General features: G+C 42.7%; 1 protein-coding gene across 1 annotated transcript; it reads left to right on the top strand.

Moving 5' to 3' along the window:
* The first annotated feature begins 13,734 nt into the window (after positions 1-13,734).
* Positions 13,735-19,010, top strand: LOC127753146 (polyamine oxidase 1-like). The gene is made up of 10 exons (XM_052278615.1): positions 13,735-13,914; positions 14,214-14,466; positions 15,157-15,303; positions 16,261-16,519; positions 17,164-17,307; positions 17,487-17,636; positions 18,018-18,275; positions 18,495-18,576; positions 18,672-18,764; positions 18,846-19,010. The coding sequence occupies exons 1-9, from the start codon at positions 13,800-13,802 to the stop codon at positions 18,749-18,751; spliced, it is 1,488 nt and encodes a 495-aa protein (XP_052134575.1). The 5' UTR covers positions 13,735-13,799; the 3' UTR covers positions 18,752-18,764; positions 18,846-19,010.
* The last annotated feature ends 8,135 nt before the right edge of the window (positions 19,011-27,145 follow it).

Below are 27,145 nucleotides of genomic sequence, written 5' to 3'. Positions count from 1 at the left end.
CTGAGTGAGGCAGGTGCGCTACGATGGGACAGCCGTTGAGGTAGGGCCGAGAGGCGTGCCCTACATCGGTGTCGCCATTGGTAGGACTGCCAAGAGTGTGTGTGAGAGAGAACTTAATTTGAACTATAATTTAATATGTGTGTGAGACTTCTCTTTCCCGGGAGCGCCAGAACTCCTCTCACTGCTAGAAACATGGACACCTAGAGTGCATGAGGATTTAAGTTCATGGAGCGGGTACTGCCAATGCGAGGTTATCGAAAAGCTTTGCCGTGACGCGTCTCATGTGTTGGGACGAGGCTCATGTGTTGGGCAGTTGCGGAGTGCGGGTAAAGTATACATCCACTGCAGTGTGAGTAAACCAAATCTATTCGAATAGCCGTGCTCGCGGTTATTGAGCACCGGGACATGTATTACACTTGGCTAGACTCTAAATTCTTAACTTGTGTGGGATGGGATATTGCATGATGATTTTTATGCTGATGGAGCCACTTCCTGAGAGGTGGGAATGTGGACGTCCTCAGAAAACCATAACGACTCGATGGCGGGAAGCTATCCTTGGGATCACAATGGATGGTGGACAGAACCGTCATTGTTTAATATGAACACTGGTACTAAAATTTGATTAGTCTGTGCTAGGTCTTAGGCTTGCGAAAAGAATTACAAAACTGGCTTTGCGCAAAGGAACCATAGCTATCCTTTGAATACCCCTATCATGTGCATTTCTTGCTGTGGTGGCTTGCTGAGTACGGTTGGTACTCACCCTTGCAAATATAAAATTAATCAGAAGTGGGAGATGAAGCTTCGGAGGATCCCTATGCCTACTACCAGGAGGGAGAAGAAGACGATGGCGCTCAGTAGGTCTTAGTTACGGTCGTTGCCTGTGGCAATGGCATGCCGCTGCCTGAATTCCGCTGCCTCATCTATTTCTGCTTTTGGATGTATTCCGGATTGCTCGGTTCGATGATTTAAGAGAATGCCTGCGGGCTTATGATGTAATAATTAGCACTAGACTCTCGTGTATGTGCTTTTGGTATTTCAGCTATGAACTCGTGTGTACCAGACTACTTGATCCAGGGAAATGGTACTGTTTACACGAATGATTCCTGTTATAGAAACGGGGGTCCACAATGTCCCGGCCAAGACAAGCGGCGGTGGCAAGCCTAGCCGTTCCCCATCCTCGAGTGAGGGGGAGGTCTGAGCAAAGGGAGCAATGAAGTCCAGGAGGAGGGGGGGAGGGGTGTGCAGGGTGGCGGCGTCGGCGACACTATGGCATTGGGGGCGTCCTCGGCTGCATTCGTCTTCGGCGTCGCGCCCACCCAAGCCAGGCGGCGGCGGCGGCTCGAGGAGGAGGAATGGTTAGGGTTTGCCTAACCACACCCTCTCCCCTCCCTTAAGTCGGCTGGGCCAGGCCGGCCCATTAGCAGCCCACGCTAATGGGCCGCCACCCCCCCCCCCCCACGCCTATTGATGGACCAGGCCGTTCCCGCGCGTCCCCACCTCGCCTCCATGAACGCTAATTGGGTGGTGGGTTTCAGCCCACCACCACTGTCAGTCCATGGAGGCGAGGTGGGGAGGTGCGGGCGCGGCCTGGCCCATCGGCAGGTTTGGGGGAGGGGGGGTGTGGTGGCCCATTAGCGTGGGCGGCTAATGGGCCGGCCTGGCCCAGCCGACTTAAGGTAGGGGAGGCGGGGTGCGGTTAGGCAAACCCTAACCTTTCCTACCCCTCAAGGCGTCGCCTGGTTCGGGTGGGCGCGACGTCATCGCTGCCAGCAGCTGAGGCCACCCCCGCCGCCACCTAGGCTGTGCCCACATGACAATACAATCGCAGCAGGGCTAAACAAAACTACCTTGGCGATCATACCCGTAGGGTAAGACGTCAGTGCATCATTTGTAGGGCTAACAAAGGTATGTTATTCCCATAACCTACAAAATATATGTGCGACTAATAGGTAGGTCCACCGGTGGCGTTCGCCAACCTAGGCCAAACAATTTAATGTGTAACCTATGCAAACAACATAATTTTCCACCTATTGGAGGCAATATTGTCAAAGGTGGCTTGCCTTGGTCCTGCGGTGGTTCTTCCTCATCGAGAACAACTTTCGGACCGTTCTCGGGTTTGGCAACTATACGCGTAAAAGGAGAAAATCAACACAAAAGCTAATAAAGTAGCTAAAACAGTGAGAGATAGAACTTCCATTAGATAGATATCATTTTTATAAAAAATATGAAAGTTGAACGGAGTCAAATGGAGTTACGGTTTGCAAGATATGAATTTTTGAAGTTTCATTGATTTTTTGTAGGAAGGAAAATAAGTTTCTTTTATTGGAAAGGAATATTCCTTGCGGGGCCCGCTTTCAACAGCTGGGAGAGGTCGGTGTGGTGGAACCCGCTGTGCGGAGCGGTGAGGTGGTGGTGGTGGAACCGGTCCATGGCCGCCTGCCAGTGCGCATCGGATTTGGCAGTCGGTGACTGGGTGCGTGTCGACCGGGTGGATAAGGTGGGGTCCCACTTGTAAGTGACTCAAAGATTAAGAGAGTTTAAACAGAAATTAACCATGGTGGAGCCCACTTGTCAGTGATACAATAGAGAGGGATTAGGGAGGTAATTATTGTGCAAGATTAATTAAGAAAAAGGGAGGTAATTATTGTGCAAGATTATGGGGCCAACGGGATGCCACCTGTCAATGTCCTATTCCTCTCCTCTTTCCCTTTTGTTCTCTTCTCTCCTCTCCTTCTCGATCTCTCCTTGAGTCCTTGTCTCTCTCTAGATCCCCTTCTTTTATTCCACCGAGGTCGAGATAGAGGGCGGTGGACAGTGGTCGGCGCAGCGATGGAGGGAGGCAGCGGGGCAGAGGAGGTGTGGGGAGGAGTTGACGCGGGCTGGCTGTCGGCGTCCTAGAGGAGGCGTTCGAGGAGACGGCCACGCGGGAGCCCGACTTGGTGCAATGGCGGTTCGGGCCAGGGCAAGGGCGGCAGCGGCAGCCTCAGTGACTGTCTAGCCAGACGGAGGCAGAGGCGGCCGTGGGAGTTCGCACGGGCTGGCTTGGCCTCGCTTTGACGGCGGTGGAGTTGAGGGCGGTCAGCTGGGTCAGGAGGGTGGAGCAGAGACGGCGGCGGTCGCGTACAGGGCGGAGCGGTCGTAGCGTGGGTCCGAGCGGCGCAGCGTCGAGCGCACACAATGTGCTCGTCCGCGCGCTACGGACCGACTTGGGAGTACGAGGGTGGCGGCGATGTTTGGAAGGGCGAAGGGTGGAGGATTGGGTGGTTCGAGGTGGATCTAAGGCCCTTCACAGTGCAACACCATGGACGGTGCTTCAGCTCGACACATCGGATTCGAGCTTGCATGGCACTAGGACGCGGAGCTCTGTTTGGTTGCTCGCCCCCTAACTGGGCGACGAGTTATCTCGTCGAAATCGAGGGCGCGTGTTGCCGTTTCTTGCACTGTGGAGGTCGTTCCCTCGCTTGTTCCCCATGTGGGCCGCCGCATCGCCGTCGGTTGGAGCAGAGGGAAGGCGAGGGCATAGCGGACGGCGGAGGGAGTGCCGAGGACGCCACCGCCGCCGCTCGGCCCCGAGGAAGCCGCTGCCTCGAGGACCTCCGCCGCCGAGGCCACCGCGCCGGCCAGAGACAAGCCCGAGGACGCCGCGCCGCTCGAGATTGCCGTGGACGCCGCGCCGGCCGAAGACGAGCCCGAGGACGTTGTGCCACTGCTCCAGATCCACGGAGGACGACGAGGCAACCGCCGAGGTTGCCGTCGTCGGCCGAGCCGCTGCCGCCGCCACGTGGGCTGCCGCGTCGCCGTCGGTTGGAGCTGCCTCACGTCGACGTCGGTGGTGGCCGAGCCGCCGCGTGGGCCGTCGCGTCGCCGTCCGTCTAGATATGAGTCCGCCACCTTGAGGACCTCCGCCGCCGAGGCCATCGCGCCGCCTCCGCCGTCGAGGACGCCGCCACCGCGGGAGAGGTGGAGAGGGGAGAGGGGAGAGGAAAGAGGCGGCCTGACGAGAATCAGCGCGTGGGGATGAAAAGTCGAGAAAAGCGGCGTGGGGATTAGATTGAGGAGCAAGGCGTGGGGTACCAGCACTGTGGGGTGGGTGACCTAGAGATGAATTTTTTGGCCAAAATCCTTGTTGGAATGGGCTGGAGATGGGGTGGCTTCTAGGGGAAGGAAGTGGGCATGGTGGCATAGGGGCGGCGACAGTGGCATGAGCTCGGCTCACACTTTCGGCGTGGACGCGTGACTGCGGGAGCTGGAGCACGAGAACGCGAGGCGGTTCACCGAGTGCATCGGCGTTGGTGCGGCACGGACAACGGGGAAAAAGACAGGGCGAGGGCGAGGTGTCGTGCGGCTACAGTTTGGGCGGCATCGGAGTGGGGCCGGCGTGATGATGCCAGCCACATCAGCCAACATGAGTGGTGTACTAGGAGGCGAGGAAGTCGGATTTTGCGGGCGGGAAGGTGGAGGTGTGTCCGGGATTCGTCGTGGAGCGGCATGACGTCATGCAGCACAACTCGGGCAGTGCATTACGCTGTGTGCCCTGTGCAGCGCGACTCGGTGCGTCGCTCGCCCGCCTCAACATTTCGACGAACAAGTGGCGGGCATGTGAAGCTGCCTGTGTGGGAAAGAAGGAATAAGTTCACCGGAGGTCCTCAACTTAACAGCGAGATTTTTTGAGGTCCCTTAACTAGAAATCTCCACCCCTAAACTATACAAAACCCTTCACTCAAGGTCTCTAGGCAGTATATATAGGTGGTTTCGCTGACATGGCATCTTAGTCAGCAAAATTTTTTTAAAAAGTATGTGGGACCAACATGTCAGCTGCACATTTTTTTCTTCTCCTTCTATTCTCTTTTCTCTCTTCCCTCTTCTCTTCTTCAGTGAGGAGGCCAGCGGCGGGCAGAGCGGCGATGGCGGCATGCTTCCTCCCGTGGGGCCCAGCCACCTTTCTCCCGACAGGACGGCGCTATCCGTCGCCGTGCACAACGCGGTGGCCGCCTTCGAGGCTCCGCGGCAATGGCGGGGCGGTCCAAGTCGTCATCCGGACTTTCGGAGGCACCTTTGGAATGTGAACACGTACGGCGGCGCAGTAGCGGATGACGGTGGCGTCATTGGCGCGAGCAGCGACACGGTCCACGGCAAGGATCTCCTCCTCCGCCATGCTGCAGGGCACCTGGCCGATGAACAGCCGCACCCTCTCGCCATCGCCATCCTCCGCATCTCTGGCCATCACCGCAATCTCTCTCTCTCCCGTCTCTTTTCCTTTTCTAATGGCTACGCAACCTCCTGTCCGTCCTCTCCTCGTTCTTGCCTGCGCTTTTTTCCTTTCTATATCGAACGAGCACTAACCACTGATTGATTGATTGATCAGTATCAGTGTCTTGAGTACAAGTTAATTAATCGATGAGTAGTACCAAGTCTTGATCTCGAGTAGCAGTGAATGTGATCGAATCATCTGATTGAGCGAAAAGCAGCAGCAGCATTGATGCCTCCGCCTCGCCATCCAGCGCGACGACAATTTCGTGCTCGGAGTCGGACTCCAGGAACCGTGCCCTCGTGGACCAGCACCCGCACCCGACGAGGAGGCACTGGCCTTCCGCGTCCGTCCCTAACTCCTCTGGCGGCAGCGCGGGACGAGGCGGTTTTGCGCCACCGGCGACCGCCGCGTCGACCTGGCGTGGGACCTCACCCGTGCGCGCTTCCCGGGCTCAGGTTCGCCCGAGCCTTCCTTTGTGTGCAGCCGACGAGCCGCCGCCGCGCTGTGGTGCCGCCCGCAGCCGCAGCAGCTATGCGGCTTGAACGGCGGCGCCGGCCTCTTCTTCTCCGGTGAGTATAGATGGACGGACTACGTCAACGTCGTGCATGCATGCATGCTGCAACCTTGGCGTCTCAGTTTCGTGCATGGATCTTATGAAGGTCAGGGGATGACGGCGATGATGGAGTGCCACGACGTCGAGATGCCGTTCCTGCGGGGGATCGACGTGAACCGGCCAGCGCCAGCGGCGGAGACGACGACGACGAGGGGGGCATCTGTAGCGAGGAGGACACGAGGAGTCCGACGCGACCTCCCCCAACAGCACGCTCTCCAGCCGGCAGCAACGACGAGGACTCCGACAGCGGCGGCGGATCTAGTGTACCGCGGTCGGGGCAGGGACGGGAGCAGCAACAACAGGGTGAAGAAAAGAGAAGAAAATAAGATATGCAGTTGACATGTGGGTCCCATGTGCTTTGTTTAATATTTTTTTTACTGACTAGGATGCCACGTCAACGAAACCACCCATATATACTGTCTAGGGACCTTGAGTGAACGGTTTTGTATAGTTTAAGGGTGGGGATTTCTGGTTTTGTGGTTAAGAGATCTCAAAAAATCTCGTTGTTAAGTTGAGAGACCTCCGGTGAACTTATTCTGGGGAAGAAAGAGGGGGCAGCTGGGCTGAGTTGGGCCGTCCAGGAATGGGAGAGGGAGGTGGGCTGGCCTAGGTGAGGGAAGGGGCTGGCCTAAGCGAAGAAAAAAGAAAGGGGCAGCCCAACGGAACAATGATATTTCTCAATTTCTAGGAATATCAGAGTTTGAATTTTGGAGAGTATTGTTGGAATTGTAAATAGATTGTAATTGGACCGTGGACTCCAATAATTCTAGGATTGTGTATGGCCACATTTGGATGAATGATTTGAGATCTTCAATGGCACAAACCAAAATTCAAATAAGAACCAACTTTTGAAAATAGATTTTGTATTTAAATTGGGTTTTTAAAATGTAGCAAAAATCGGGATGTTACATGTTCACCGGATCCATGAAGGATGGGGAGGTTGGTGGCAGCGAATTGGCACCTCACCTGCCGCTGCTGCCGGATCCGCTCGAGGTTGGTGGCCTCCTACTACACCTCTCCTCGTCGTTGTCATCGCCCGGCGACATCTCCCATGTCGCCGGTCATCGGGTGTGAGTGGAATGTGTGAGGAGGGGCAACAAAAGGGGAGGAAAAGGGACCGAGAGACTTAAGGGGAAGAGAAAAAGGTAGGATGGAGATAGAGGAGAAGGAAAAAAAATATAGTTGGGTGATGCGGGCCTATTAAGAGGTCCGCCTTCAAAAATTCAATTTCACATGCATGTCTTTACCGAATCGCTATCAACTCCTTTTACATGCGAGCCTCTTGAGAACTCTTTTTAGTCCGGCTGAAGACAAAGGAGGGTTTGTCCTCAAAAATCATTTTTAGTAGTGTTATTTGCCCACAGCGGCGTCTCGGCCTTCTCCAGATTGTTGCTGCTGCTAGCAGGGTCGGAGCTACATGTTAGAGAGGGGGTGCCCAGGAACCAGTCAAGAAAATTTTTCAACTATAGTTTATCTATTTTCACCATATATGTACTCTTTCAATATAAACTAAGGCACCAAAATGAACTTAAATTTGGTCCATTTCACTCTCCGCCCCTGGCTGCCCGGTAATCGACTAGATACCACTGCCGTCCTTTCTTGCTCTCCCCTCCTCCAGATCTGATCTGGTTGCTGCTAGCTCCCTTGCTCGAGGAGGCCACAGTGACGACGGGAGAAAAAGTTGTGGTGGCGACGATTGAGGAGGTCGCAACGTCAGAGAGGAAACCACGGCGGCGGCTATCTCTTCTTCATTCGCGGCCTCAATGCCTCATCGCATCGAGGATCACGTGGTGGCTATGGCTTGATTTGCTTTCCCTGCTGATGGATCTACTCGCCTGAGTCCTCTCCCGGCCAAATCAGCCGCACGGTGATCGTGATCCTCCACAGGGTGAAAACAGGTGGGTACGGTCTTATTATGCATGACATTTTCATATCCTAACCTATATTTTCCTTTAAAATTGGAATTAGGTACGGGCAGTTCCAGATAATATATCACTTATCCGGTCATCCCATATTTCATTGAATCGGATTCGGAAACAGATATCTATTTGTATTTCTAATTCATAAATATTAAATATAAATAGACAATTAAAGTGTTAAAAGAGATACATCAAGGAAAAAAATATATTACATGTGAGCTCGTAAATACCAATCTTTAACTATGTTTGTGGGTATATTTATAATAGATTTTTATATATGTTTTATAACTAGAAAAAATGCCCGTGCGTTGCAACGGATGAAGTCTATTTTAATCTTATTATTGTTATATGGTTTAATTAAGATGAAATTCACTGTGGGAGTTCGCTTCGATATATATATATTTTTAGAAAATCATGAGCTATAATTAGGGGTCCGATCGTCTCAAGTTAGCATGCGAGTTTTTTTTAACAGATTTCTTCTATGATTCCTTATGTATTACCAAAAGTGAACGATCTTAATAACTGACTCAAATATGGATATCTACTTTCAAAAGCAAGCGGACTTAAAAACTGACTCATACACGGATGACGTACCAAAATACCGTTAAAAACATCTTCAATTTTTATAATTGTAGAGAAGAGATATAGATTAAAATAAAAACATAAAATTAAAACCGACTTAAACACGGATAACGAACTGTGGAAACATCTTCAATTTTTATAATCGACTCAAAGACGGATGACGGACCGCGGAAACATATTTAATTTTTATAATAGTAGAGATATGGAACATATGGATGTGTATAAATATTTTCGTATCCTAACCCATATTATTTTTTACGGATTCAAATTCAAACTCGGATTCGGATAGTATCGAGTTAACTCGGACAGGTGAGACCACTCCCCAAATCACCGCGTTGGGCATATTCCCTCTGGTTCCATATTAATTGACATTTTGAACAAGGTTGAGGTCAAACTTTTATAACTTTAACCATCAGTAACTTTAAAAATATTTAGTTTAAAGAAACTAGAACAACATATATAGATTTATCTTTTAAAGCACTATAATAAAAGTAAATATGCATTTATTTATTATGTATATTATAATAGAAAAATAAGGGTTAAAGATATATATTGTAAACCGTGTAATTGTCCAAAACGTCAATTAAAATAAAACTGGAGGCATTAGCCAATGAACTCACGTACGTGGTTAACTAGCGGAGAGCGAAAGGACATGCCACGGGATCGGCTAATTTAATTAATATCGATCTATGCACGAGCCAGTTAATTATGGCAAAAAGACGATACCAAAGTACGACTGATAACTCTGTTAATTAATCTGTAATGAAGACTTCACAGGCTCCAGGCCAGGCTGGCCAGCAATTCAACCAAGCGATTAGGAAAGTGGCTAACCCACAAATTCACTTATACACTATTTTTAATCTATAACTGAATTCGCAAGTTAGCTATTTACATCCATAATTATGCATGATGCGTCTGCATGCATCTTAATTTGTATTTTCCTACTTCTTTCATTATTTCACAAAAGATCTTGATATGCTGTTATGTGCCTTTACGTCTTGTACATTCTATTTGTGCTTTGATTAATTTGTTCCCTTGTGACCTATACTCCATGCATCCGTCCCAGGAAAATCTTAACTTAGTAAGAGATGTGATCCGCAGTGTAAAGATTCATTGTACTATAAAGAGTTACATCTTTTTCTAGGTTAAGTTTGTTTAGAACTGAGAAGTAAAAATTAATTTGTTTCCTTGCAGTGCAGATGGCATGCATCCAACGTGGGCACACACTGCCAGCAGTGCGACGTATAGATTTAATTAATACAGCTTATTTAAATTTTGCAACATTATCTTTCGAAAAAATAAAACTTTTGAATCATGCCCCGACAGTAGAGGGACACAACACAGAGAATACAAAGGATCGTCCAAATCTACTTCATTCTCTAGTTTAATTAGATCAAAGGTCACTGGTATAGTAGAAAAGTGGGCCAGCTAGTGCACATTGCGCAAGCTGAATTCAATTAATAATACGAGTAAATAATCTCCTAAAAAATAAACAAAATGAATAATGGTCATTAATTAAACTGAAGAGGCCGGCGGAGATCTGTTTTGCCACTATGCGTAATCATCAAGATCTTTGCTTTTCTACTTGCTGGGAATATAATATCATATTCATTTGGCTGACCGTCGTGCTCGTGCGGTTGAAAGGGGATATATATGTGTTGTTTTTCTGAAACAAAAAAGTAAAATATGCTTTTTCTTTACCGGTTTTAAAGGAATATACACATGTTCAAAAATTAGCAGAAGTATACCGTAGTTTGTTCGAGTAAAGATATGAACTCATGGCGAGTTTGTAAGGTATATATGCGCCAACTCACGAGATCGAGTACGCACTGGAACGGCGTGTCGCCGAAGAAAATGTGCCCGATCTCATTGCATAGGCCGAGTTTAGTTCCAATCTTTTTTTTTCAAACTTTTAACTTTTCTATCACATCAAAACTTTTCTACGCACATAAATTTTCAACTTTTTCATCACATCATTCCAATTTCAACCAAACTTTTAATTTTACCGTGAACTAAACATACCCCTAGCTAAGAAAACGCGACCCAGAACGTTGCACATGATTTAGCAAGTCACATCAATCAATCAATCAATAACTATACTCTTTCTCTTTTATAAAACACAAACCTTGAAATAGGATAAACCTAAAATATATAGGATGCAACACATTTTATAGTTATGAATCTGGATAACCTAAGTTATCACAAAATAAATTTATTTTATAATGGATCAAGAGTACTTAGTAGTACGTGGTTATTTTGTATTTTTTTTAAACATTGTATTTTGGTTTTAATCATATATATGAGAGCACGCTTTTCTTTTTTGTTCCATAGCAGATGGCATCTCGATTGTGTTCCTACTGTCAGCTGCCTGCAGTGAATGCATTTTATATAACCATTGAGACGCTATCTTTCCAAAATGATAATTAAATACTCTAAAAAAACTTTTGAATCATGCCCCGACACACGGACAAAGCACAGACAAATGTATAATATCGTCCAAATCTACATCATTCTCTAGTTTAATTAGATGAAGGGCACCGACAGAGTACATAATACGAGTACATAATTGTCGGTGAGTGTGAGCCTGGGGTACCAAGCTTAAAGGGAAGAAGCCGCACCCAACATCCATGTGGCGTTCCCCCTAGGGGGTCGGGCCTGTGGATGGGTGGCAGCTATCCCTTCCGAGCCCAAGGGGTCGGGCTGCCCCGACCCCTCCTAGCGGTCACCACGTGGCCACCATGCAAGTGAGGTTAGGTGGACACTCCCCAGCGCCCACCTAACTGCATTTAACGCAGGCAGAACGAGCGCACAACGTCGCATTAAATGTGGCGTGTTACGCGTCTGACCAGCCTGTGACCAGTACGTGACCGGCCGAATGACAGATGGGATGGTGGCAAGCCACGCACGCTCTAGCCGTATGTCAGGCGGCGTGCGGCAGGTATGCCCCGTCCCATCACGATGATGAGAGGCTCTGCGCCTCTCAACCGTCCGGAATCATCTTGACCACTCTGTACGTGCCTGATATCGTGTTCATGGTGCATGCGCGTCCCCAAGTCCTCCTCCATTAAATGGTAAATGACGAGGGCTCTCCCCGTGTCAGCCTACGTCACCCGTGTCAGCCGGCATGATTTAAAGGGCCCCGCACAGCAGCCGACATGCAGACGACTTTCGGGTTAAGGCACAAGACATGTATTTAATGTAGAGAATATTTTCCCTCTTCACGAGGTGGCACTCACAGTGCATGTGGGAACCCCTTAGAGTATAAAAGGAGGTCCATATCCAGTGAAGAGGGGGTTCGAAAGGTAAAAGGCTTAGCCCTAGCTTGTACACCAGAGATTCAGAGACTTTGTAAGCTCAGAAAAATCATCATACACGGGAGTAGAGTATTACGCTTCTTAGCGGCCTGAACCTAAATAAATCCCTAGTGTCTGACCTTCATCGAGGGCCCGACCCCCTCGATTCCTTCCAATCCTTCCATCTCTTCAACTTTCACCCGCTGCCCCTGGTCGAACTAACAAAGGAGGGGTCTCATGGTCCCCCGCTCGAGGAGTTCACCCTCCGACAATAATCTTCCAAAAAACTAAAGAAAATAAATGGTTATTACATCACATAATCTATGTGCATGTAACTAGCTGAATACCCGTGTTTTCCTACTGGTAAAATAAAATTTACCATAATAGTGTGGGTTACACATTTTTTCTATTGGAAATGTTCACCTTAATTTGATTTTTATTTAGATTTGATTGGTTCTTAAGAAGTTCGAGCGGTAAGTTGTAAAATTTACAGGGAAAGTAGGAGCATATATTTTTAGTATTACCATTGTAGTCGTAGATTATATAGTGCCTCGCATACTCATTGTACAGTATCGAGAGCAGCCCTCGCTTCTAATTGCCGAGTTCACCCGTGCCGCCGTACGTGCGTTAGGAGGAGAAGCTGTATGCGGGAGTACGAAAAGAGGATCGATTTTGTTTGGAAGTTTAATTATTTGTGGTTCATCTAATTTTCGGAAGTTAAATTAGACTATTTATTAAAGGGGGTGATATTTTTCTCCCTTAAATCCTATTAGAAATGAAAAAAAAAGGTCTAGGGGGATTGAATTTTGGTGGTCTGTTGGTGATGCTAAGGGCATTTAAAGATATATAAGTTAATATGTATGTACAATTGTTAACTATATTGTATAATTTGAGTTAACGTTAACTATAATGTCGTCTTTATTTCCATCTCTCTTTACTTCTCTATTTTAATCATTCATCTATAGCACGTGCAAAACTGGCTTCTTCATGAATGATAACTTTTTTTGATCTTTATATTAGTGATAATAGCGTCTTATATATATCTTGAAATGGAACAAGTATGTATTTAATTGGGATCAGAAGCAGCAGACAGGTAGCCTTTCCAGCGTGTTGTGGTACTATAGGACGGTACGACCTAATTGCGAGAGTTTGGTTTCCTATCGGTATATGAATTACAACGAGTAGCACTGATAATTTTATGGGTATCCGTAGCATTAGCAATATGTAAAGCTACTCCCTCCGTTTCACAATATAAGACTTTCTAGTATTGTCCACATTCAAATAAATATTAATGAATGTAGACACATATATATGTTTAGATTCATTAATATCTATATAAATATATGTAATGCTATAAAGTTTTACATCGTGAAACGGAGGAATTAACTAATGAGCGACTGCATGGGCCGCTGTCAACAATAAACTGAAACGAGAGTGTATATATATATAAGACCCAAGAGATGCGGTGATCGATTCGATGGGATTAAACTGCTGCATCCATGCATGTGGATGCATGCACACATGTGTTTTGTCTCCGGCGACTGACTTTAAGCCACCCAAAACTGACCATACGCATTAAGGATAATTAAGCAGGCCAGCAAACACATGTAGGTGGCCACTTGAAGACATTATAAACATTAATTATATATATATATATATATATATATATATATATATATCCGTTTTTAGTCGAATTTTATGTTCGTTTGCTTTTGGAAATAAAAAAGAGTCGTATAAGAAATGTGTTTAGAATAACTCGCATGAAAGCCAAACTCCTAATTACATATCATGATCTTCTAAATAATATCTAAGCAAATTCCCACAGTGATTTTTATATCATAGCTAAATCTATAACAATAATAAGATTAAAATAGCATTCACCCGTTGTAACACACGGACATTTTTTTCATCTTAGCTAAACCATAAAACAATAATAAAATTAAAATAGCATTCACCCGTTACAACGCACAGGTATTTTTTCTAGTATATTAATAACTATTCAATTCCTATGCAACTTTATGCGTCCTTAAATAGATCCCATGTGTTACACCTAATGCTCAGTCCTCGTCAGTCCTAACTAGGCTTACTAGCAAGCAACTGTGTTAAGAGCGAGAGATCTAGAGAGAGAGAGAGATAGAGAGATGAAGCTCTCCGTAGCCATAGCTCTAGTGCTTCTCGTAGCACAGTATGCCTCGTCCCTCGCCGCCGCCGCCGCCGGTGGCCCTCGGGTTATCATCGTCGGCGCCGGCATGTCCGGTAAAAAGCTACACTTCCAAACTATAGCTAGCTCTATATGTTAATGCAATATTACTACCTTCCTAGTGTCTTTTTTTTTGAACCGGCCGCAGCGATATACTCTATCATCGCTCATCGGTTTCAAAAGAACAAATTAATACCTCGATTTTTTCGGAATAAGTCCGAGTCAAATAGCAATGATTCGAAGTACTCATTTTTTCGTTACACTATTTCGAAAACCTAAAAACTTGATGGTATATATATCATGCAACTTTTTTTTTTTGCACGGCATGTATATATGTATATGTATATATATGCAGGGATCTCGGCGGGTAAGAGGCTGTCGGACGCCGGGATCAGCGACTTCGTGATCCTGGAGGCGACGGACCGCATCGGCGGTCGCATCCACAAGACAAACTTCGCCGGCGTCGACGTGGAGATGGGGGCAAACTGGGTGGAGGGTGTCACCGGCAAGGAGATGAACCCCATCTGGACCATTGTCAACGACGAGCTAAAGCTCAGGACTTTCAACTCCGACTACGACCACCTCGCCAACAACACCTACAAGCAAAAGTGGGTTAAATCACTGCGCCATATCTGCCGTCGGGGAATATATATATATATATATATATATATATATATATATATATATTGAAAATGATTATTGTTTTGATATGTAAATCTGATGTCAAACTTTTAAATTTTTTTACCAACAAATAACTTCTAAAATATTTGATTTAGAAACATGGAGACCATATGTATAGATTAATTTTATAGTATATTTCAACAAAATGATATATCTGTACTACTTTAAAAAAAATAGTGGTGACAGTGAATCTGCTATCCTAACTACTCACACTAAAACGTTGTAAGTTGCCTCTTAAACGTCTTAATATTAAAAAACAATCAAATTTATATGGACAGCTATATTAAAAAAAATAAAATTGAGTTTAATATTCCCTATAGCAAAAGGAGTATGGCTAATTAATATATTTTATGAAAAACATATTTTTTTATTTATTTCAAATTTTATAATATATTTTCTTATATTCGTAGCAAAGCACAGGTATTCGGCTAGTACATTGATATTTATATATATAGTATAAAATAATGTTTAAAATTATTTTTTGAAGACAGTGTACTGTTCAAAACAATAATTATTTTTTTACTTAGTGATTAAAAAGAGTTTTCAGAAAAAAAAAGATGAGTACGTATTCGTTCATTAACATACAATGCAATGCCAAAACAAACAAAAAAGTGCAGCGGTGGGCTGTACGAGGAGCCGTTTGTGCAGAAGATCATTGATAGGGCGGACGAGGTGGAGGAGAGCGGCGGCAAGCTGTCGGCATCACTGCACGCCAGCGGCAGCGAGGACATGTCCGTCATGGCCATGCAGCGTCTCAATGACCAGTACGTATATTAACTAACATGTACTACACGCCAGCGCCTAAATTAAATGCATGGATCTCCATACATACTCCCTCCATACTCGTAAAGTAAGTCGTTTAGGACAATGTTTAAGTCAAACCTTGGAAATATAAATCATAAATAACTCTCAAATTGTTGAGTTTAAAAATATAAAAATTATATAAATAGATTTGTCTTGAAAAATACTTTCATAAAAGTATACATATATCACTTTTCAATAAATATTTTTATAAAAATAAGATGTCAAAGTTATGTTTTAGAGACCGTGCCGCTGTCCTAAACGACTTCCTTTACGAGTACGGAGGGAGTATAAGAGCAAGTATAATAGTGGGCTATAAAAAGGCTGAATGCTGAGGTGGATGGGAGAAAAGAGGAGAGAGATGAGAAGCGGGCTGTAAGTTTACAGCCGGCTACACAGGAATAAAAAAATCTGTGAGATAGACATGTGGACCATATATTTATAGTGAAGAGTTAACCACTATATGAGTGAGCTGATAGATAGGCTATAAGTAAGCAGTTAGCTGTATTATTATCCTTGCTCTAATGTACTAGTAATTAATATGCATCCACGCAGCAATTAATTAACGGACTACGTACGCAAATGCACAACGACACACGGTCACAAGCAAAATGCTTGCTAAAAAAAAAAGATAACATGTGATATATGCTATATATAAGACACCGATCGAATCTGGAAAAGCTTTAGCACTTATAGATTCATTATCGTTCTATATACTCAAGGTTAAGTTATTTTGGAACTGAGAGAGAGTATATACACGGTACACATGACGAATCATGACACCTACGAATACGAATACGTCATCTAGCTAGGTCTAAGTTTTCTGTTTTCTTTTTAACTCGCTGCATATTATATTGGCGCTAATTAATATTTACCGAACAAATATTAATTAATTATATTGCATGGTACGTACGTAACAGCATGCCTTGGGGTCCATCGGCGGCAGTGGACATGGTGATAGATTATTGCAAATACGACTATGAGTTCGCGGAGCCACCGCGCGTGACGAGCCTGCAGAACACAAAGCCGCTACCGACGTTCAACAACTTCGGCGATGAGGTGCACTTCGTCGCCGACCAGCGGGGTTACGAGTCCGTCGTCTATCACGTCGCCGGGAAGTACCTTAGGACTGACAAATCATCCGGTGCCATAGTGGATCCAAGGCTTAAGCTCAACAAGGTATATATATATATATATATATATATATATTATATATATATATATAGATATATATATATATATATATCTATATATATATATATATATATATATATATATATATATATATATTATATATCTATATATATATATATATATATATTATCTATATATATATTATATATATATATATATATATATATATATATTATATATATTATCTATATATTATCCCTCCTTCCTAAATGTTTGACATCGTTGACTTTTTAAAACATATTTAAATATTCATCTTATTCAAACTTTTGTTTTTATGTAAAAATATATATATATGTATACATAAAAGTATATTTAACGATGAATCAAGTGAGAGGAAAAGAATTAATAATTACTTAAATTTTTTCAATAAGATGAACAGTCAAACATGTTTTAAAAAGTCAACGGCGTTAAACATTTAGGGATGGAGGGAGTATATATCAGCATCCGTACGTTAATTTTTAATATAGATTACTCCAAATTAAGCAGCCCAACTTTGATATATTTTTATATATTAATTTCAAAAGGTAATTAATGGAACTAGTCCCAACAAAAAAGAAAAGGGTTATGCATATGCAGTCTTGCAAGTGCGTGCTTTAATTTCATTAAATTTTCAATATATGTTTTATTAGGTAGTGAGGGATATCACATACTTGCCGAGAGGCGTCACGGTGAAGACGGAGGATGGGCAGATCTACAGGGCTGACTATGTTATGTTGTCGGTCAGCCTTGGAGTCTTGCAAACGGATCTCATACGGTTCAAGCCACAATTACCCGTTAGTCCTCAATCAGCTCACCCTCCGCTAATTAGCTTTGTCCCAAAATTATTTGACTGCTAATTTTCTTGCTTACTTTTATTCTAAACAGATCCAACTTGATCCGATAATTAATAATCTTAATTTCGCCTGTTGTTTTCCAAACAAACATGGGACTTATGATTTTGCTAATAACTCAGGCATGGAAGATCGTCTCTATCTACCAATTCGACATGTCGGTTTATACCAAGATCTTCCTGAAGTTCCCCAAGAGATTCTGGCCTGAAGGACCAGGCACGGAGTTCTTCCTTTACGCAAGTGGCAGGAGAGGATACTACCCTGTGTGGCAGGTACTAAAAAAGTGAAATGATATGTATGAGGCACCAACTTGCTACTTTCTACAGGTTGTTAGTCAATGCTTTAGTAATTTAATTCTTAACTAATGTTTTTTTAGAAATATAGAGACCATGCATATGTGTAGATAATTAAGTCTTAAAAAATATACTTCCATGAAATCATATATATTTGCTAATATTTCTATATATGCTATAGTAAAAAATAGTGGTCAAAAACTGCTCTTTGAAGGTTATGTCATTATTCAAAACGATAAGTATTACTAATTATCTGGAGGGAGGGAGTATATCGAACAACTGATTAATCACGTAAAATAATATTGTAACTGATCGATATATGATGCATACGTATATATGCATGTGTTGCTTGAATTTCAGCAATTCGAGAAGCAGTATCCAGGATCAAACGTGCTGCTCGTCACTGTCACCGACGAGGAGTCAAGGAGGATCGAGCAACAGTCCGATAACCAGACTAGGGCCGAAGCAGTGGAGGTCCTAAGGAAGATGTTCCCGGGAAAGCAAGTGCCGGATGCGACGGACATTCTTGTCCCAAGGTGGTGGTCTAACAGGTTCTTCAAGGGCACCTTCTCCAACTGGCCCATTGGCGTTAATCGCTACGAATACGACCAAATTCGGGTATATATAGCTGTTCAAACTCAGCTCAGAAATTTTTACTCCACTAGACATGCATCGAAACAAATTCTCATGTCAAATTTATTATTTTTACTGATGACACATAAATCTTCTTGGACACACAGACACGGGCATTGGCAAAGTTTCTTGTTTAGTAGGAGTACTCAATTATTCCATTTTCTGAAATACAAATGTTGGTTTTGTATCATTGTAATTTTGAAGGCTCCTGTTGGAAGGGTTTATTTCACCGGTGAGCACACAAGCGAACACTATAATGGCTATGTTCATGGAGCATATCTTGCAGGTGATTTATAAGTTATTTCTTGCTCTAGATTTTTTAGACTTTTTAAATTTTATCTGCAGCACTTTTTCACGTGAATGCTATTGTTTTTTTTCTAGGTATTGACTCTGCAGACATCTTGATCAAATGTGCGCAGAAGAAGATATGTAAATACATTGTCCAGGGAAAGTATAAATAATTTAGATCCAAAGGTATGATTTTCTGTTCCCAATTCATCCACTTTTAATTATTTGGTATATGTTTTTGTAAAGCTTTTGCATTTTGTGTTACAGGTTATATATATGGGTAATAAGGAGTCGCCTGATATGACACATGCCTCTTCATTTATATTTGTTGCCTGTTGTTATATTATTTTGTTGAGCAATCAGCTGGTAGCTAGTGATTGTTTGCTGTTTTCAGAGGCGCCCATAATATGTACTTGCTCATGATGTTGCAGATTATTGTAGGGAATTTGTACTAGTTCAGAATCTCTCTTTTAAAATTAACAAATATTTCAATAATTCTACCTTTTATCTGTTTTGAAATAGCTATATGAACCTCCATCGCCTTGATCAGCCGATCTGAAGGGCACACGTACTACTGCAAAACCCTAATAGGTATTTAGATACTGGTTCATTTAAAACCGGAATTTATTGATCATTTCACATCTTCACGGGATGAAAAAAAAACCGATACTCTTTAGCAACTATAGGTGTTGGTTCCATAAATCTGACACCAGTCTTATAAGTACTGGCTTTTTGAAAAGAGGATTTTTACGGTACATTGTACTGCAAGTATATGCTACCAGTATATTTGATCTAACGGGGCTGATCGGTTTAGCTGGGCTGTGGCTGCACAGTAGTAGCGCTGCAGCCCTTCTAGCTTGCTGACTCCTGTAGCTGCAAACGCTGCTGCTGTCATAGCTAGATGTTCCAACGAACCCATAATAGGTACATTTTGTTAAAAAACTGATACCCATAAAACCGAGTCGAGCTAACGGGGCACCCACGCATCCTTATCCACCTACACCCATGCTCTATGCCTGCTTCGCCATGACGCCATCTTCAGCATCCTCATTAGTGCCACCCACAACCTCCTTGGCCCGTGCATTACCCTCCTCGCTGGCGCCTTTACCTACCCGCTCTACGGCACCTCTTCGTTCCCAACAACACCTATAGAGTGATATATAACTATAATATATTTGTGCAGCACTTTGGATGAAAAGTAATTAATATAATTTCGAAAAGAAAAGAGAAATAATCGATAAAGAGTACATTACGTATCTATCGATAGATACTACTCCCTCTACTTCATAATGTAAAACTTTCTAGCATTGTCCACATTTATAAAGATGTTAATAAATCTAGACAATATCTATATGAATATAGGCAATGCTAGAAAGTATTATATTATGAAACGGAGTAAGTACCTGATATATAAACAGGAATATTAATTAATTAATTAATTATCAACAATTTAAAAATAGATTATGTGGTGTAAAACTTGCATATGCATGGCTTGGCTTAGTCACTGGCACATGGCATCTGAACATCATTCCTCTGTAATCCAGCTCAGTCTACCTGGTCAGACAATATATATACAGAGGCCGCATCAATGAGGTTGCGCTTTTCACATGGTAAGGACACGAGAGTAGTTAATAAATAAAATAATTCTTAGAGGCTCAAAAAGCTAATTAAAGTTAAAAAAACCTTAAATTAATTATAGGATTAAGTTTTAGATTTGAACTTTTGAAATTTGCTGCTCACTAATCAGGCCGATGCATTAAGTACAGATGTATTCCATGATATTGTTTTTTCGCGGGCTAAAAATAAAATTCGCCGGGCTATTTTCCTGACATTTCTGATCTGCTGGTCAGAATAATTGCTATCCTGTGACGGAAACTCATTGGGGCCATACAACTTATGCCTCGGAATTAAAGAGAGGTTGAAGCTTAATTAGTTATCATCGTACACAGCTGGAAATATATACTATATATATCTCCATAATAACATGGCCAGCACATGGAGGTTAGAGATAAACACAACTGGTGGACCCTCACAAAAGTCATATCAGGTCACACTTGCTTGCCTACTCCCTCCGAAAAAAAAAAGTGAGGATGTGACACCACATAAAATAATAAAGAGTAAATTACATTGGTGGTACATAAACTTATTAGGTGGGTGTGATTTAATACATAAATTTGTAAAATGCTCGTTTCAGTACATGAACATGTCTAGTTCGTGCGAACGAGGACTAAAATAACTTGATAATGTTAATTTTACGAAGCTAATGTTGATTAGGATGTGACGTGCATCCGTGTAGTGAGTATGCATAAGATATGCAATACGTATAAATTTGGTCTCTACTTTGTCCTTCATCATGGAAATGATGAATTTCATATATTTCTAACCCTCATATCATTGCTCAGTTTTTTTTTTATCTTTTTTCTACTATCACTACATCCCATTATATTTTTTATTGGAGAGGTGTATGTCTGATAGCAACCTTCTCAGATATAAATTTACGTAGTATATCCTAATCAGCCCCTAAATCAATAAGATTAGCCATGTAGTGTTCTTTTCGCCTTCCTCCGCACGCATCAGACAAGTTCATGCGCCAAAACGAGCATTTTACATGTTCGTGCATTGGATTGCACCCACCTGATAAATTTGTGTACCGGCAATACAATTTACTCAAACAATGAATCTACATATGTGTCCAGATTAGTCCAGATTTATTGTCTTAGTGGTCTCACATCTCCACCTAAGATGTCTTTTTTTAGACGCAGGGAGTACTAATTTAGACATACACTGCTCTCTACGTCCAAAAAACAATACAATCTAGTAGGGGATGTGACCACTACTATAAAACATCAAATAGGTGTCGCCACTATAGGTGTCGGTAGTGCTAAAACCGGCACCTATAGGCCTTTTCCCACCTCCGCGGGTTGAAATCGTAAAAAACCGGCACCTTTAAGTAATTATAGGTGTCGGTTCTAAATAAAAGCTGGCACCTATTATATTTTGTGTCGGTTTTGTTTAAAAAAAATCGGCACCTATAATATATTATAGGTGTTGGTTAATTAAAAACCAACACCTATAATATATTAAAGGTGCCGTTTTTTTAGAAAACCGACACCCTACCAAACGAGCCGAACCGAGAGACGGCCTTATCCACTCGCCGAGTGGGAGGTGAGGGGGCAACTTTATCCTCTCACCCGTGACCTTTCTCTCCCTCTCCTTTCTCTCGGCGCTTCCGAGCAAGAAGGCGGCTGTGGCAGCGGGCGGCGGCAGCAGCGGGAGGAGAGGCGGCAGCGGCGGACGGCGGCGGGCGACGCCTTCCCCTCCGCCAGATCTGGCAGGAGGGGAGGTGGTGTCGGCTATCCGACGGCGGAAGCGGATACGGCGGCGGCGGGTCGGCGGCGGGAGGGGAGGCGGCGGCGGTCCGATGGCCTGGCGGCGGCGCCCTTCCCTCCGCCAGATCTGGCGGGAGGGGAGGTGGCGGCGGCGGCTTCCTCGGCAGCGGCAGCGGTAGTGGCGGCGCCCTCCTCCTCTCCATCCGGAAGTGGCGATGGTGATAAAGGCTGCTTCCTCCTTGATCCGATTCATTCTTGATGAATGTGTTTGATTCTTGATGAATGTGTGTGACTATGTTCTTGATGAATGTGTTCTTGATGTTGATGTGTTGTTCTTGATGAAATTTTGGGATTTGGGTATTAGATTGGATCGGTTTTATGGCTCAATGCATCAGCCGATTTTTTTTGGCTCATGGGCACCTGACCTTGGGAAATCAGTGCCGCCTCCTAGGTACCGGTTGAGAAAACTGGCACCGAAGAGGGTTTCCCAACTGGCACCCTTTAGAGTTTTTGTAGTAGTGGATCCCTCGTAGTATAACGAATCTGGACATAGTGTTCTCCAGATTCTTGTATTAGGAACGATCCTAGGCTGTGTTTTTTTTGGACGGAGGGTATGATTTAAATCTTAATTAGTACTCCCTCCGTTTCTAAATATTTGACGCAGTTGACTTTTCTAAACATATTTGACTGCTCGTCTTATTCAAAAAATTTAAGTAATTATTAGTTCTATTCCTATCAATTGATTCATTGTTAAATATACTTAATGCATACATATAGTTTTATATATTTTACAAAAGTTTTTAATAAGACGAACGATCAAACATGTGATAAAAAGTCAACGGTGTCAAATATTTAGAAACGGAGGGAGTATTTAGTAGTAGTACTAGATTGGTAGAATCTTATGCTCACACAACAGATCACTGCAATATACACACACACTATACTTCCTAATAACTCTCTCCGTCCCAACTACTCTCTCCAAGTTTATCCATACATTTCCTTTTGTTAGTCTCAAAATAAGTTTACATGTTTTTGTTAGTCTCAAAATTATTTTTTCAGCAATTGTATGTATTAGAGTTTCTAAAAATAGTGAACGAATGTGTTAGAATGGAAGTAGAGATAAGGGGGGTAATTTCATTGAGTTTAGTTAATTAACTAAGTGAAGGGCATTCTAGTTTTTTTTATTAGGACATGTGAAAGGTAAACTTATTAAGAGGGTACTAGTATATACTACACGAGGTTGCATGAATACAAGTCGGCCGGAAAAAAGAAAGATAGGGTCGATGCAACCATTCAACTAATCCAAACGAGATGTTCATACTATAGTAACTATACGAACTTTGTTTAAATATTTATGAATTTTGGCAGCATTGCAAAAGAGATGTGCGCATATGGACTTTGTTTATTAACTGAACTTTTTTGGCATCATCGCAGCAAGATATATATATATCGATATGAATAAGTACGTATATACCATGCACGTTGGCCCCATTATATTGGGGGTCTTTCCGACAACAAGCTCGTGGATCCTAAAAAGTCGTGCATAATTTGCCTATATATTTTACCCCACTGGGACACAATTAAACGATCCATGACTAGCTAATTAACAGTACTTATTTAGTGTTTTTTTCTTTTCCTGCTTAGACTGAAGAGTAAGTGTCGGCGCCGTTAGTGTGACGCAGTTTTTTTTTTTTCTGTTTACGTTCAAGAGTATATTCGGTGCGACCGTGAGCGTGACCATGGGTTATATATAATATTTAAGATCGAGAGGTTGATTCAAATATATATAGGCGAACTGTTTGTTTGTAATGATGCAGACAGGAATAGAGCGAATCCCGTCCGTGGATACAGATTTGGACTGAGTAGTGTTACATAGTGAAAGCACACAATCATATAAGAAAACTAGGGTCTGCCGCACTATGCCGCTGCTACTCTGCTAAGAGTAAGAGGAAGTGAGGAGGAGATGAGACACACCGAACCCTAAATCCCTTATTGGGCTGTCTTAGATTGACTTGGGTCTCCTGGGCTGCGGTATATTCACATAGGCCTGTTCGACCCTGAGTTTTGTTCATCCAACGGTGCAGATGCAATCTAATCTACCGATCTAAGGGCTGTAAATTAATAATGACGTGAATCATTTAGGTTTAAGCTTTAGGATCATAGTTGCACTTAGTAGGGGATAACTTTATAGGAACAAGGGATTAAAGAGAAAGAAGGCATCGATCTACTAACTAAAATCTGGCAAGATACATTAGGGAATTAAGAGGTGTTCGTTTCTACCGTGAGAAAAATGAGAAAACCATTAACAACAGTGAGTAATTAAGTTTTTAATTATTATAAACCATTAACCGGTGATATAGTTGTAATGAGGAACCGGCCGGGATGCCGCCATGCATGATACGTAGCCGGCGCTGCACCCGCGCCATGTTGATTGTTGAGAAGGGGGATGATGAAGAAATCCAACAATTAATGGTGAAGAAAACGACCTAGCCATTAATTAGAAATAGGGGAAATTAAAACGTCAAGGATGATGGGGGGCTGCCTACGGCTCGGGCGCCCGACGGTTTCAAGAAAAATCGGACGCTGACGTTAGCGTCCGATTTATGTGCAAAACTACTTTAAACTATTTTTTTTCTAAATTACTTATCCAAATCATGATCCGATTGCACCATTAAATTTGTTGTAATTAAATCTTCAAAACAAGACCACACATGGATATATTCCGACGGAAAAAAAATTTAGCTCATTATTAAATTATTTTTAAATGTTGCACGATGTTTCACCAAGTATATCGGAATTGTTTCACTAAGTAGATCGAAAATGTTTCACTCGTTTAAATTGGGTGTTGTTTCACCTTATATAAAAACAATGTTTCAACAAATAGCGAAAGAATGTTTCAGTTCACTGCAACATTAGATCTATACATAGTGAAACATTGTGAGTACACTAGGTGAAACATTTTTCGGTGGAACAAGAAATAAACCAAATTCCCTTAATAGGGTGTTTTCAAAATATGTGGGTTTTTTTGTTGCAATGGAATGTTTTGTTCACTGCAGTATTAGATCTATATATAGTGAAACATTGTGAGTACACTAGGTGAAACATTTTTCGGTGGAACAAAAAATAAACCAAATTCCCTTGATAGGGGGTTTCCAACATAAGTGGGTTTTTGTTACAATAGATTATTTCAGTTCACTGCAATATTAGATCTATACATAGTGAAACATTGTACATTGTAAGTAAACTTGGTGAAACATCTTTTGTGAAACAAGGGGAGGGATAATTGAGTGGGTCCAGATGAGGAGAGGGGAGCGCGCGCATGGGGGGAGGAGGAGCGACCGATTTTTCCCACCTCCCCCGGTCGCCCGATTTTAATCAATATCGGGATGATGGAGGTGATGCATGGTGGGGAATATGAATGGCGCGCGGCAGCTCGGAACATCGTGAGACAATCTGACATATATATATATATATATATATATATATATATATATATATATATATATATAGGACGAATAATATGAAGTGCGTACGTCGGTTGCGATAGACGAGGGGTTGAGGTTCATAAACCTCAAAGTACATCGAAAAAATTGGTGTATATTCTAGTTCCTGAGTTAAGACAAGAGCGTATAAGGCCAGTCCAACCAAAGACACTAGACATAGTTTTTATAAACTCCACATCATCAAGAAACTAGTACCAGACACTACTCTTTAAATGCAAACATCACTCTTCCATTCTTAAATTTAATGATACTTATCTCACATGATGGCTTGGATGCTGTGTAGAAACCATGTCTCATGCCAAACATAGTTTCCTTCTCTTTCCTCATTTATTCACTTGCCACATCATCTTTCATCCTAGGTGGCAGCTTATCTAATACTATGGACACCATTCTAGTCATTGGGTTGGGAATAGCCTAAGTGCTCTAGATGCACCTTGTAAATATAATTTAATGTAACAAATTAAAGCTGATCTACTTTCAACGGAATGGTTTGTGTTCTTTGAGTTTCGACGGTAGATCCGGTATACTAGGATATTAAGTCGCACATTCGCTCGACTATCACCAAACATATTGCTCCTAAGTTGTTTTATCCCCATGAGCTTCAGCAAGGTGGAGAAATAAACATCTTCTCTTCACCAAATCTCTACCTACTTCCTCGTTCGAGAGATGTGTTAAGGGAATTGGTATGAGACTGCTCAGAGACTTGCAAGCTTCAGAGGGAGACTCTCTGAATGATGGACCTTGTTAAAACGCTTCTCATTGTACTCTTTTTCCTTTTGTGAGTTTTTACCATCTGGTTTTTTCATACAAAGTTTTTAATGAGACAATGATAGACATAAGGTTATGCGTAGAAAGTGCCCGATTAGTATAGATATAGATAGATAGATAGATAGATAGATAGATAGATTATGGAACAGATATTTCAGCTTCATAAATAGACAAGGTCCACCTTATTGGGGCTAGATGTTTTTTCTGGCACAGTTCTCTTTTCTTCTTAGAGACTATGAGAAAACCATACATTTTTAATATGCAATAGATATAATTACTTGCAAAGACTAATTACACATACACAGAGAGACAAGCGCGCATATAACAGACCATTCACAAATGATGGAATTATTGTACTGGACAAAACCAATGACAAATGACATAAAGTCTCCCAAATGTATTAGTAGTAAAAGTAACAATATAGGCCTCACAACAATGCTAGGGTCAGTCATTTGTGGGTTCAGTGTTGTTCTGGGTCAGTCGTTTGTGGGTTCGGTGCTGTGCTGTGAAATCTAGGTAGTTAGAGGAATCATTAATAATTCAAGTAAGATTTTCCGTGTCGTTAAATTCTGTTGTAAAGCCATCAGAGTACTAAACAGAGCCTTTGAGATGTAAGTTTGTTGCTAGCTTTACTTTTCAGCATTGCTTTGCTTGAGAATACATAATAAGTTGCTTTATGTGCCAGAGTCAATTCCATTTACAATTTTCCTCCTTTTTTTGGTTTCTTTTCTTGTAGGTATTTTGTTGTGATTGATGACATGAGTGCAGAACGGTGGTGTGATATAGAGCCTGCTTTCCCTGTAGATGACGGTATCAGCATCACGATAGTTGTGACCACAAATATCCAGTCCATAGATAATGCATGCAGCACTGCAGACGGTTATGTGTACAAAATGGGAAACTCAACACTGAATATTCGAAAGATTTGTTCTTCCAAAGTGCTTCTGTTGAGGATTGTTCACCAGAC

Source organism: Oryza glaberrima, chromosome 10 (genome assembly GCF_000147395.1).
Source record: "Oryza glaberrima chromosome 10, OglaRS2, whole genome shotgun sequence".
Classification (NCBI taxonomy): domain Eukaryota; kingdom Viridiplantae; phylum Streptophyta; class Magnoliopsida; order Poales; family Poaceae; genus Oryza; species Oryza glaberrima.
This window is presented reverse-complemented; position numbering and strand designations above follow the sequence as displayed.